The sequence below is a fragment of the Nicotiana attenuata genome, chromosome 5 (genome assembly GCF_001879085.1).
Source record: "Nicotiana attenuata strain UT chromosome 5, NIATTr2, whole genome shotgun sequence".
NCBI lineage: Eukaryota > Viridiplantae > Streptophyta > Magnoliopsida > Solanales > Solanaceae > Nicotiana > Nicotiana attenuata.
Window position 1 is genome coordinate 23,652,762 of NC_031993.1, and position 12,668 is coordinate 23,665,429.

At 35.0% G+C, this 12,668-nt stretch overlaps 1 protein-coding gene across 6 annotated transcripts; it reads left to right on the plus strand.

Annotated features, from left to right (window-relative positions):
* Nucleotides 8,194-12,668, plus strand: LOC109225514 (ribosomal RNA small subunit methyltransferase B-like). 6 transcript variants are annotated; one of them, XM_019390205.1, is made up of 8 exons: nucleotides 8,195-8,419; nucleotides 9,004-9,138; nucleotides 10,082-10,168; nucleotides 11,014-11,121; nucleotides 11,951-12,069; nucleotides 12,147-12,218; nucleotides 12,424-12,502; nucleotides 12,592-12,668. In XM_019390205.1, exons 4-8 carry the CDS (start codon nucleotides 11,097-11,099, stop codon nucleotides 12,600-12,602), a joined length of 306 nt encoding a protein of 101 aa, XP_019245750.1. In that variant the 5' UTR covers nucleotides 8,195-8,419; nucleotides 9,004-9,138; nucleotides 10,082-10,168; nucleotides 11,014-11,096; the 3' UTR covers nucleotides 12,603-12,668. The 6 variants fall into 6 exon arrangements, with proteins under 6 accessions (XP_019245751.1, XP_019245750.1, XP_019245748.1 ...); XM_019390203.1 differs by having other exon boundaries at nucleotides 11,951-12,048; nucleotides 12,417-12,502; XM_019390200.1 differs by having other exon boundaries at nucleotides 8,198-8,419; nucleotides 12,417-12,502.

A 12,668-nucleotide genomic window follows, 5' to 3' on the forward strand; every position in this document is an offset into this window, starting at 1 on the left:
GTCTATTCTCCATAGTATGAGATGCCCGATTGTCCACTGATTGGGATACGAGGACAGATGAGTCAAGTGTCTGTGATGAGCTCACTGGGTGACTAGGTGCTGCAGCAAGGCGAAGTAATCGAGAGAATAATTCATCAACTGTGGGGACGGTTGGACTAGCCAAAATCTGGTCACGTACTGAATCAAGGTCATTAGGGAGTCCATCGAGTGTAAGAACTAGAAACATCTTCTGTCGTTGCTCTTGTTGTTTTTCAATACTAGCAGAAACTGGCATCAACGTCTCAAATTCTTCCATGACTGCCTGAACTTGTCCCAAGTAAGTAGACATATCTAATTCCTGTTTCTTCAAGCTTGTCATTCGCGATATTACATCATAGAAACGAGATATGTCATTAGTGTATAGATTACAAGCCTTTTCCCAAACTAAATAACATGTCTGGAATGGACGGAACAAGGGCATCAACTTGGAATCAATAGATCGCCACAGGATACTACATAACTGAGCATCGACCTTCTCCCACTGTGTTTTGGCCTTTTCATCACCTTCGCTAGCCTTTTTTGTTAAATGATCTTGAACTCCTTGACCTTTACACCACAACTCGACAGATGAAGCCCAATCTAAGTAGTTTGAACCTCCCGTTAAAGGTTCTGAGGTAATCATAACACCGGAACTGCCAGAACCCGGGTTTCTAGACCCGAAAGCATCGACTCCCAAAGACATGGTTGGATTATCACCAAATAACAAAAAGAATCAACTGAAAATTCTCTGAAACAGATGAAGAAAGCATTGTGTTTGCCGGAAAAGTACTGTAGCTGCCGGAAAAATCAGTGTAGTCGCCGGAAAAACTCAAAGTGGTCGGAATTAAAAAATAAAATTATGGGTAGGCTCGGAATTTGAGGGCGATCCAACTGCCCTGAAGGAACTTCGTCAAAAAATGGACGGAAAGTGGTGCACGCGCCGGCGCGTGGGCTCACGCGCGTGAGCTTCTGGTGGCACGTGGAGGCGCGTGGGGTACTGTTTGCCGGAGATTTTTTTGTGGGGTTTGGTCGCCGGACAGTGGCGACTCTTGTGGTAGTGTTGGATTTTGCACAACACTGACAGAGACAAAGCAGACGCAAACAGGCTTGAAAAAGTCGCCGGAAAAAAGGGTTCCGGTGACTGATTTCTCTTCCCGAAATTGCTGGAATTTATGCACAGCGATAAACCTCTCACAATTGCTCTGATACCATGTGAGAATGCACGGGAGAAAATATATTATTGATGTATTGACATATGTTACAATGAGCCCTATATATATACACACACATAACATATCCTACTCCTAATATATATTGGATTAGGGTTATTTATTTACTCCTATTTACATGACTATTCTAACATCAACCATATAAGTCCATTCACTAATATGATTGTAGTCATATAGCCTAAGCTAATTATATCATTATGATTCATAGTAAACTCGACCTTTTATATAATAGGTGTCTATATAACTTCATTAATTAAGGTCATATATATTACCTTATTTATATAATAGTAAATATATAATTATATATATTTTTATTGGTTAATCTTAATTATAATAAAAGGGAAATCATGATACTTTTAGGACTAATGTATTCTAGCTTCTTTTTTAGGAGGGAAAAAAAGAAGACATTTTTTGACTAAAATGTTAAATACAAATTTCGGAGGGAAACAAAGGGAAAAGTAAAAATATAATTGGAGGGAAATTGAAAGTTTTTACTCTTCATATATCTCTTAAACACAAGAACAACATCTCCAACTCTCTAAACAAAATAGATACCATAAACATGAATGCTAACGTATGGATTGAAAAAGAATTCTATCCATGGTTTCGGATGAAGGTGCCCAAATCGTACATTAAGCGTGATTTTCTGGCAATTTTATTTTTCTTAAATTTTCATGATTTGATAATTGTTGATTATCCCAACTAGCCATGAACCCTGAACCCTATCTATACATTATGTTCTTGCAGTTTATTCCAAAGAGATTCTGTGGCTATCTTCCTCCTATTCCGGTTAAAACAATGCTTCGATGTAATGGGAAGGAGTGGGCTGTGACTCTCAAAAGTGGTGTTCGTAGAAGACTCGTCAATGGGTGGAAACAATTTGTTGTCGACAATAATCTGAAGAAAGGGAATGTCCTTCTCTTTGAACTAGTTGAGGCTACATCAGGGGTTGTGATCTTCTCTGTTGAAGAGCTAGGATTAACTAATGCTTAGCTTGATAATTTCATCTCTTTAGTTATATGTAATGACTTCAAATGGATCGTAGTAATGGATTCATATGATTGTTCTTTATAATATTGTTTGTGTTTTTTTTCCACTTATTATTGTTATATTTTTTTTATTTCAAGAAGACTAATATTTTATAAATAGCCAATTAAAATTGGGAAGTCATTAAACAGTGCAGAAGTCCCCCAATTTTTTTCTATCATTTTACAAACAAGAACAAGACTATGAAGATTATTTTCTTTTTTCCAAAAAAAGTTTAAAAATCGACATTAATTTTCTCATTAATCAAAACCTAAACCTAAACGTAAACCTAAATGAACCTAAATCAAAAGAGAACGTAAACCTAAACCTAAACCTAAACCGATTTGCCATGTAGTGAACTAGAAATCGTATATTTGTGATCCTTAGGTGATAGAGAACAACTTCCTTCGAAAAATCTCGGAATCCGGGCACGTGGGCCCGGGGTCGGAATTTAGGAAACTTGTGTTAATGGTTAGGAAGTTGCTTAAATAGCTAGAATTTAACCTTGTAAGCCTTTATTTACTAGTTCTTACTTCGTTTGATTAGTTTGGGATTGTCCGGCTTCGAATTAAGGACTTGGGCTCGTTCTTGGACATTGGGAGTGCACTTTGGAGCGAGGTGAGTCTCCTTTCTTACCTTGTAAGAGGGAATTGTCCCCATAGGATTTTAAATGAGTAATTGTTGCTAAATGCGGGGGCTACGTACGTACTAGGTGGCGAGAGTCCGTGCGTAGCTGCTATATGATAATTTTTCGGGTAGTTTAGGACCCACGTCATGTCTAATGGGGGAATATCTCTTATTTTAAATTGTTGATATGATCATTTTGATTTGCTAGAGACTTGAGCAAATGAAAGGTGAGCGTATGAGTTTGTTGAGCCTTGGTAGGAATTCCCTTGTATGTAATTGAGCCTTATGTGTTTTTTCTTGATATTTTCTTGATGATTATGGATCGGGCCGGTCGCCTAGGTGATAATAGATGCATCTATGGATCGTGCCGCTCGACCCTCGGCAGTGCACAATTTATTTTCTGTTGGAGCGGGCCGTCGACCTCGGCATGTTTGTGCATGATTTATATGCTTACGTTTAGTTATGACATGATCACTCATTTGATATAAAAAGGGAAAGCTGGTAATTTAATTATGACAAGAACATGAATATGACTCTTCTATTAAACGTGTGTTATTGGAGATCCTTCATGCTGTATATCTCACTTTATTATATTATATTATCTTGACCTTAGTAAGTATCAAGTCGACCTCTCGTCTCTACTTCTTCGAGATTAGACGGGATACTTACTGAGTACATGTGGTTTATGTACTCATGCTACACTTCTGTACTTAATTGTACAGAATTTGAGGCAGGTGGATCTGGACATCATCCTGGTGCACATCAGTGAGCACGCTTAGGGACTTCTACGGTGAGCTGCCTTCCCTCTCATGCCGATTCGCAGCGGAAGGAGTCCTTTCTTGTATTTTTGATTTTTGTCTACCCTGATTCAGACAATAGGATAGTGTTTCATTCTTTTGTGTATATTCTACTGGTCGCCCGTAGCTTGTGACACCAGGTCCTGGCACACACTGTAGTAGACATTCATTTTGGGGTTGTATCGCTATTTTGGCACTTTATGATATTTACTAGTTTTATCTTTAAATTTGAAATTTTTTAGTATCACTGCCTTTGGCTAAAGTAAAATGAGAACTAAATCACACTTCCGCATTCGGCTGGCCTGACCATGGTGTTAGGCGCCATCATGACCTATTATGAAAAATGGGTCGTGACAATTATGAAGATTTATTTCATTTCTTTTTTATTATGTGTTTGTTCGTCTATGAAGTTTTCTACCTCGGCCCCTATGTTGATGTTTTTATTTTTCAAGTTATGTATTGGTGATGTTATCACCCAATGTCGTATTAATAAAGGAAACTATTATTATTATTATTATGTTTTGAATCTTTTTTATATTTTATATTTTTTTATGAACTTTTTCCAGATTACCTGGGGTCTTGTATTAGCAAGAATAGAGTTTGATGATACAACAAAAGGGTATAGAAAACCCTTCTAAAAACAGCGAGGCATAATGATCATTTGATTAAAGTTAACAAAACAGTCCTATTGTCTTCAATATTCCAACTGTTCGTTTGATGCCTAATGAAATGAAAGTACTAATAATAACATTTGTAAAGATTAATTAAGTACTCTAAAATTGGTCAATTTATTTTCCAAATTAATATAGCACATTCAACTTATGACAACAACACTGGACAATAGGAAAATGTATTGTCAATAATTATGAAGATAGTTTAGTACTTCAAGATGCAAAATATAGCACATACTGAACTCATGGAGATAGTTGATGAGTACTTGAAGATAGTTGAGTGCTTATGAATCAATGTAGCAGGGATTAAAACAAGTTCAAAATGATAACACTTTGGCACTTACAAGGTTCCAGCAATATAGACAAATAAAAACATTCAGTTCATTTCAAAATATTTTTAAAAAAAATTATATTCTTATTTCATTCCAACATGGAGTACAAAAGACAAAGGCTTTGGCATCTATTCTACAGAGATTAAATGCAGCAACCAGTAACACATCAAACTAAACAATCAAACTGATAATAACCAAAATAAACAATAATCAAACTGAACAATTTTTTGAAATTTTCATCCCTACAAACATTCCAGCTAACAACACAGATGACATAGCACTTTCGTCAACACACGAACTTGAAGATTGTTCTTCACTGTAAACATTTTCTTTTTGGAATTCATTGAATGCTGCTACTGCTTCATCATAAGATTTGTAAGACTTGAAGATGCTTCCTTTGAAACCTATAACCAAGGGAGTACACTCACACCAAGAGTTGTATAATCCTGGCTTTTTACCACGAAATACCACATACACCTTCGATGCCGATATATTATCAGCTTGAGATCCATTTCTAAACTCATTAAAAGCTGCTATGGCTTCATCATACGTTTTGAAGGCCTTGAAGATGCTGCCCTTGACACCAATAACCATAGGAGCATACTGATGCCAAGAGTTGTACAATCCAGGCCTCTTACCACGAAACACTACATAAACTTTCGAAGCATTATTCCTCTTCCTGTGGTCCATTCCTTAATCTAACCCTAAGAAAGATAAGAGACGAAGAAGGAGAAAACAAAGATAGAAAAAAGGGGGCTGGAAAAGCTTTTTAGGTTCGGCCAAATATATTATGTGTTTAGGGTTAGAAAGTGACCACTTTAGTAGTTTAATTTTTATACGTATCTTTTCTAATTTTTAAGCGTATTTCCTCTAATATATTATCTGTATATTTTAGTGTATTTCGATTAATTGGTATAGTATATGTAAATTTTAGTGTATTTCGTTTAATTAGTATAGTATATGTATATGTGCTTTATAGAAATTGATGAAGCATGCATCTTGAGAAGGTAAGACAATTAAATTAGTGAGAGAGAATTGTTAAAAAAAATTAATTTAAAACGAAAAATCTGCCAAAGGGTATACATGGAAAACGAAAATGTACAAATATCTATTATGCCCTCAAAAGCCGTGCGAAGTTACCATTATACCCCCATTTGGGACGCTTGGGCCATTCTCGGTTTGGCCAAATATATTTTCCGAAAAGAAATAGGCAATTTATGCTTTGATTTGATTGGATTTGGTATTGAAAGGAGTAAACTCAATAAATTTAATTTTATTTGGTAGTAACTAAATAAATTAAACCGAGATCGAAAGCAAAATCGACATTTTAGACAAACAGGACATTTATTTAGAAAAAATTGTAATTTTTTCAAAATACTATTTCGTAGTTTTTATTTTTGGCATGTTATTTAAGGTTTGGGCTTATATTTTCAGGAAAAATCCAATAAGAATAACAACGATGGTCCATGAGCTTGTACTGTCTGAACGGTAAATACTTACCCACACGGGGTGTTTACACCAAACCAATAAATACATGACATGTGTCTTGCATATGGACTTCAATCATTTAACCATGGTAAATTATATGCATTCTCATCTAATTAAATTAATTAACCATGGTGAATTAATATAGTTTGGTATAAACACCCGGTGCGGGTAAGAAAATATGAGATTATTTTCTAGTACGCTTTAGCGGAAATTTGATTTTGTGATTTAACACATATTAGTTTAGTTTTATAACTTATTTGAGAAAATCTGCAATAAATAACACAAAAATATTTGTTAGTAATACACGGATTACTTTAGAGGATATGATCTCATATTATTAAATCTCAAAAAATATCCTACAAATATAGAATTCGAAAAATTGGTTGGAGTTACCCGCCCCTATCTACTCCTTTTACAAGCTTGGTCCATCATAACACTAAGAAGAAGAAAAAAAAAAATCATAACACTAGGGGGGGGGGGGTGATAGGATGTATTATGAAAAATAATATATGTGTTAGTTTTGGTATTATTAATCTCTTGTTTGCTATTTTCTCTGGTTCACTTTAATTAATTATTTTACCTTTTTTTTGTGGTCCACAATATTTGATTTTTTCAGATATTAAGAATGAATTAACTTCTTTTTTCCATTAAAGTTGCCCTTGGAGTAAAGAGCCTAATAATATTTTTATATTTTCAATGAACAAATTAAGGTTAATATGGTTAATTTCATTGTTAATTAATGTTAAAAGGTGGATTCCTTAATATGTGTGAAAACATCCAAAGAACTCAACTAAAGTGGACCAGAGGGAGTAGTATTTTTGCACCTATGTGTAACTAATATTAGTTATACACTTTATTTAGTACTATTCTTATACATATAAAATAATGACATTAGTAATACTATGATTTTTAATATATGGATAAGTATGTATAAAGACGTAACTGCCCTTTCAAAACCTTTAATATACAAAATCAATAGTCGATAAAAAATAATTCCAGCATAATAAAATCTCAGCATAACTAATTTCAACATTACTAGTACACCAATATTGTTCTTATACACCCTACCAAACTGTTACGTCCCAAACCGCCCCCTAGACGTAACTGGCACCCAGCTAACACCACCTGCCATGCGAACCCATTTCTCATACGTAAAACCATTTACACCGTTACTGAGAGAACAATAAGTGTAGGTCTAAGAGAATTATTAATAACTAAAAACGAGATAGTTACTAACCAATAGCTTAGTCAATTGATTAAAAAAAACTAACAGTCACTCATATAATAATACGCTAACTCAAATCTCACACTAAAATCATGGAGCATCTAAAAGAGTGACATGATTTTAACTGACGGGTATGCAAACCCCAAAAGAGAAGGAAATAACTAACACAAACTAGATAAAGTTATAGTGACAGCCTCCACGAACAATGTGGTGGCTCACCTCAGCTACAGAATCGGCCCGAACAAACTCTTCAGCCACCAGCTCTATCGTCATCAATAGTATCTGCATTGAGATGCAGGTAAGGAGTGAGTTATACATAAATATAACCCAGTAAGATCCTTGACCTGCCACTTCGAATACCTCTGCAACAAGTGTTAGAAAATACAAACACACCACAAACAAAACAATATACTAAACGATAATTATATAATAACTCAATATATATGTATCAACAGAGTTAGCAAGAATTAACCAACAAGCACTACAACATTTTAGGCCTACAACCACACTAATTATAAACCACGCTTGAAAAGTGTTGCCAAAAATATCAATAGATACACTTCATAAGTGTGGCCTTTAATTAGAGTCTTCGGCCACGGTTTTTAAGGCCACCCTTAAAAAGCGTGCTCTTAAAATATAAAGACCACACTTTTTAAATGTTGCCAATACACAACTTATGTGGCAACGCTTACTAATCATAATGCAATATTTTTGAAGAGTGCTCATATTATTAAACTACTTAATAATATTGTAACTCTTTATATGCGTAGTCTAAAAATATCTTATAAATTTTGCTCCAAATTTTAATGAAAATATTTCCTCCCAATACAGAAATCATCGCCCAAATAAGACTACTGGGAAAACTTTTCCCAATTCTTTTCTCTAATCTGCCGCTACTTGACCTTCACCTTCACTGCCTCCCTTAACCTATTTTATTTATACATTCATTGCTTCTGTCTTCCAGATTACTCTCACCCATAGCAAATCTTCATCCTTTTCTCTATTGGTAAGTATTTCTTTTGCTCAAAACTTTTTTGTTTTTTTCCAATTTTTAGTTTTGTTCTTATAATTTAAGATTCAAATTTTCTAGTTTCTTACTAATGGGGATGAAAAAATAATATTCTATTGTGTACAATATTTGGGTATCTTGGTACAATCTTTGTTTTATACTCAAAGTTTTGAACTTTTTCTAATTTCAGATTCTTGGGCTAAAAAGAAGTAATTTTGTTTTGTTTAATTTTTGGGTATCAAAGTTTTTAATTTTTTACTAATTTCAGATTGTTGGGCTGAAATAAAAGTAATATTTTTTGTTTAATTTTTGATATTTTTGTATAGTCTTCGATCTCATAGTTAAAGCTTTAGTTTGTCTAGGTTCTTATCAATGGGGTTGATAGAAGTAATATGTTTTTGTATAATTACTGGGCTTTGTATAGTCTTTATTTTATACTCAAAGTTTTGCTCTTTTTCAATTTCTGATTATTGGGATTACATAAGTGATTCTTTTGTTTAATATTTGGCTATAAAAGTTTTCAATTTTATCTTAATTTCATATTCTTGAGTTGAAAATAAGTATTATTGTTTATGCTGCAGGTTGGTTTCTTTTGCTCTCAAAATTTCCTTTATCGTTTGGGAATAGTTATCAAAACCCTCTTCCCCAAAGGCTATATTATCGTTTATGCACAACTGTTTCAGTAGTTATCAAAACCCTCTTCCTCAAAGCTGCAGGTTGGTTTCTTTTGCTCTCAAAATTTCCTTCTTCCTACTGTGGAAAGTAGTTACTCTTTGGGAGTTATACTGGTTATTGAGTCTTGATTTTCTGTTTTTATTAGTTGTCTTCTATATTAGCTTCATCACTAGTCAAATTATATCTTATTTTTTGTTGTGTGTTAATAATTGAAGTGTAGGTTAATTTCACCACATAAAAATTGTCAAATTATGTTGAATTCTCACAATATTGAATGCAATGTGTGTGTTGAATGAACACACACCTAAATTGCCTTGTAGACGTTGATTAACAATCTCTTGTTTCATCAATCCACCCGATTCTTGTGTTTTTGTAACATTGCCAAAAGGTAACTCCTGCAATTGAACAATTCTGTTGAGTTGATTACCTGGAATTTTCTGCCCGTGTGCAAGTGTCTTTGAACCAGCTGATAGTGCCAATTTGTTGAGTTTTGGGGTCTCCAGAGCATCAATAAGTTGTCTGTCTTGATCTGAAATTCGAGGCTCCTTAGTTGATGTTATAACAGCAGAATGTTTGGCGTTATGAATCTGCACATTTGCAACGCCACCTGAGGCAGTTTTGGGAACAAAAGCTGGCGCATTAGAGTTGAGTTTGCTTTTAACACTTGAGCTTGGTGATATTCCGGTTTTTGGTACATTTGGTGAACCAGCTGAATGCAGTGATTCCTCATTACATTCTTCATCTTCAGTAGCATTGAAATCACTGAAATCGTCATCTTCATCTTCTTCAACTTGGTCAGCCTAAGTTTTAAGCCTTGGCAAAATTCGATCTATAACTTGATTCTCTTGTCGATTTGTTTTTTCAGTGATCACCTCCCTAAGGACTTGATTTCTCACCCTGATTACTTCATTGGCGTTGCCTGTAGATAGCAGAGGCTGCCCAATATCTACTGGTTCCCTGACATTTATTTTTTCATGTCTGCAGGAGAGCGATTCCCTTCCAGCAGTAAAAGTGGACGGTGATGCTCGTCAGCAAGCACGTGGTCTTGCCACTCTTTACTCTCATCCAGTTGTACGTTTGAACTGTTACTTTTTTAATCGTTTGTCTTAGAAGATCTAAGTATGATATTTTAGCAAAATGTCCTGTACAACCATGGTTGTGTCGAATAAATTTTCTAAATTCATGTTTGGAAGTTTCAGTGTTTCAATGATGTATATTTCTTCATCCATACTGTGAGTTCTGTCATTGATTCATAACTCTGGTTGGAGATAAAATGATGCTTGGGTTTAATCATATGGATTTGGTTTAAGTTCTAGCGAGTTTGTTTAAGAAAATCCTTCTTTCATTTTCAGTTATCCTTTGAACCTTGGTTTGATATACAACTATTCCTTCAGCGGGCAGGGGGAGTAGTACCAATTTAAGAAAGCTTTGACAACACAGAGTTGTTTTTATATGCTCTCCTAGGCAACACGATTAAGGAAGGAGAGTTCAGCTTCTTTTGGATAACTTGGACCATTCACATATCTATGTTCCAAGGATCATAATCGAGAAATTGAGTTATTACTCACAGGGATGTTCAATGAACTGTATCACATATCATCGCGAAGAAAAAGAAAATTCCATCTTTACTTTCCATTTGTTCAAAATTTGCTACGATGATTTGCTTAATTTGATCCACACTCCTTGTCAGAGTGTCTCCCCTTCCTTTTACAAGTTATATACTGTGAAAAATAATGTCCAGTTACTTGAAAAATGGATTGGTATTTTGTTGGTCATTGACTTGTATCTCATATTCCAAATTCGATGGCCTCATTGTGATAATGCATTTGTTTATACTCGAGTTTGAAACTTGTGCAAATATCATAAATAGTGAAAAAGGATGTGTATCATTCTCCTAATAACCCTAATTACTGCAGGATTAGTAGTCTCTATTGTTGATCCTCAACCTGGTGAGAACATTATTGAATGTTGTGCTGCTCCAGGAGGGAAAACCTTGTTCATGGCTTCCCGCTTGAATGGCCAAGGTAACCTTCATACAAACCTTGCTCATCATAGCTGACAGATGATAGCTTTTAGAGCTGAAATTACATGGAAAATATTGTCCTATTACATATTTTGGTAGCTAGCTAAAGGCAAGATCCTCTAACAGGAGCATAGCACATGCAGAATTTAAATTTGTGTTTTCAGTAATGAAATAAAACGTAGGTGAGGATGCCTGTCCTGGAAATGTAGACAATCATGGTATCTGCTATACAACACCATATTCCCTTGTCCATCACTAATTACATTTATTAATTGTTGGTGCCGAAAAGTAACTTCTGCTGGCAATGCTTTTCTTTTCTTCAGTATTTCCATCTTAGCTTTTTTTACTCTTGTATTTTTCAAACTTGTTTTGAAAACACTTTTCTTGAGCCGACGGTCTATCGGAAATACCTCTTTACCTCACACAAGGTAGGGGTAAGGTTTGAGTACATCCCACCCTCCCCAGACCCCACTTGTGGGATCGCATTTGGGTATTATGTTGTTGCTGTTGCCTAAAAGTAACTCAATCAAAAGCTACCAGGTTCGTTGCTTTGTAATATCTTTTTTCCTATTTTTGAGAGTTTCAGAATCAAGATGGCTCGTCATAGTTTTGTTTTACAACTGGATAAAGCCTTTTCTTACAACTATTTTTCATTGGTGACTTAGCCTTGTTAAAGCATTGCATATTTTCAGCATTTTCAACTGTGGATTATGTAAATAGTTATATGCATAGTGTTGCCAACAATTCTGGTCATTAACCTTTTCTTATGTATGAAAGTTATGTTTGTTGACCGTTTAACGCTACACTCCAGTGCTTTACTTGTTTGTCAGGTACATTATTTGCCGTTGACATAAATGAAGGTTGGTTGCGGATACTCAAAGAGACAGCCAAATTGCACCAAGTTATTGATGTCATCAGTACTATTCATGTTGATCTTCGAACTTTTTCTGTAAGAACTTGCAAGTTGTAAAAAAAAATATGGTATATTAATTTCCAACTGCTAATCCCTGGTTTAACTTTTGGCAGACCGATAAGGTTGTAGAATGGGATAAAGTCTTGCTGGATGCACCTTGTTCAGGGCTGGGTGTTCTTTCTAAGGTATTTTCATTCTAGAGATGTGTGCAATTTCTATTGTTCGATAAAAGCTTTCATGGGTGCTAAAAGTTTTGGTCCTTTATTCCTCTTCTTCTTATGTCACATTCGTTATTCTTGCTTCTGTGGTTTCGTCTTTCTTTAACCCATGGGTAGTAGTAGCTGGGACATTTGAAATGTATATTTCCTCTTTGTTTGCGAAAGCGAGCAGATTTGCGTTGGAATAGGAAACAGGAAGATATGGAGCAACTTAAACATTTACAAGATGAGCTTCTCGATTCAGCTTCCAGGTAAAACCATAGTTCTTAATTCATAAACTAAGTGCAACCTTCACCTTAATTGCTGCTGCCAATCACCACTGACGGATTTTGCCTTTTAGAAATATATTGAGTAGCTTTTTCCTAGTAATGTTGGTGACTGGTGAGGATAATGCAAGTTGAGAAGCGGATCAAAATA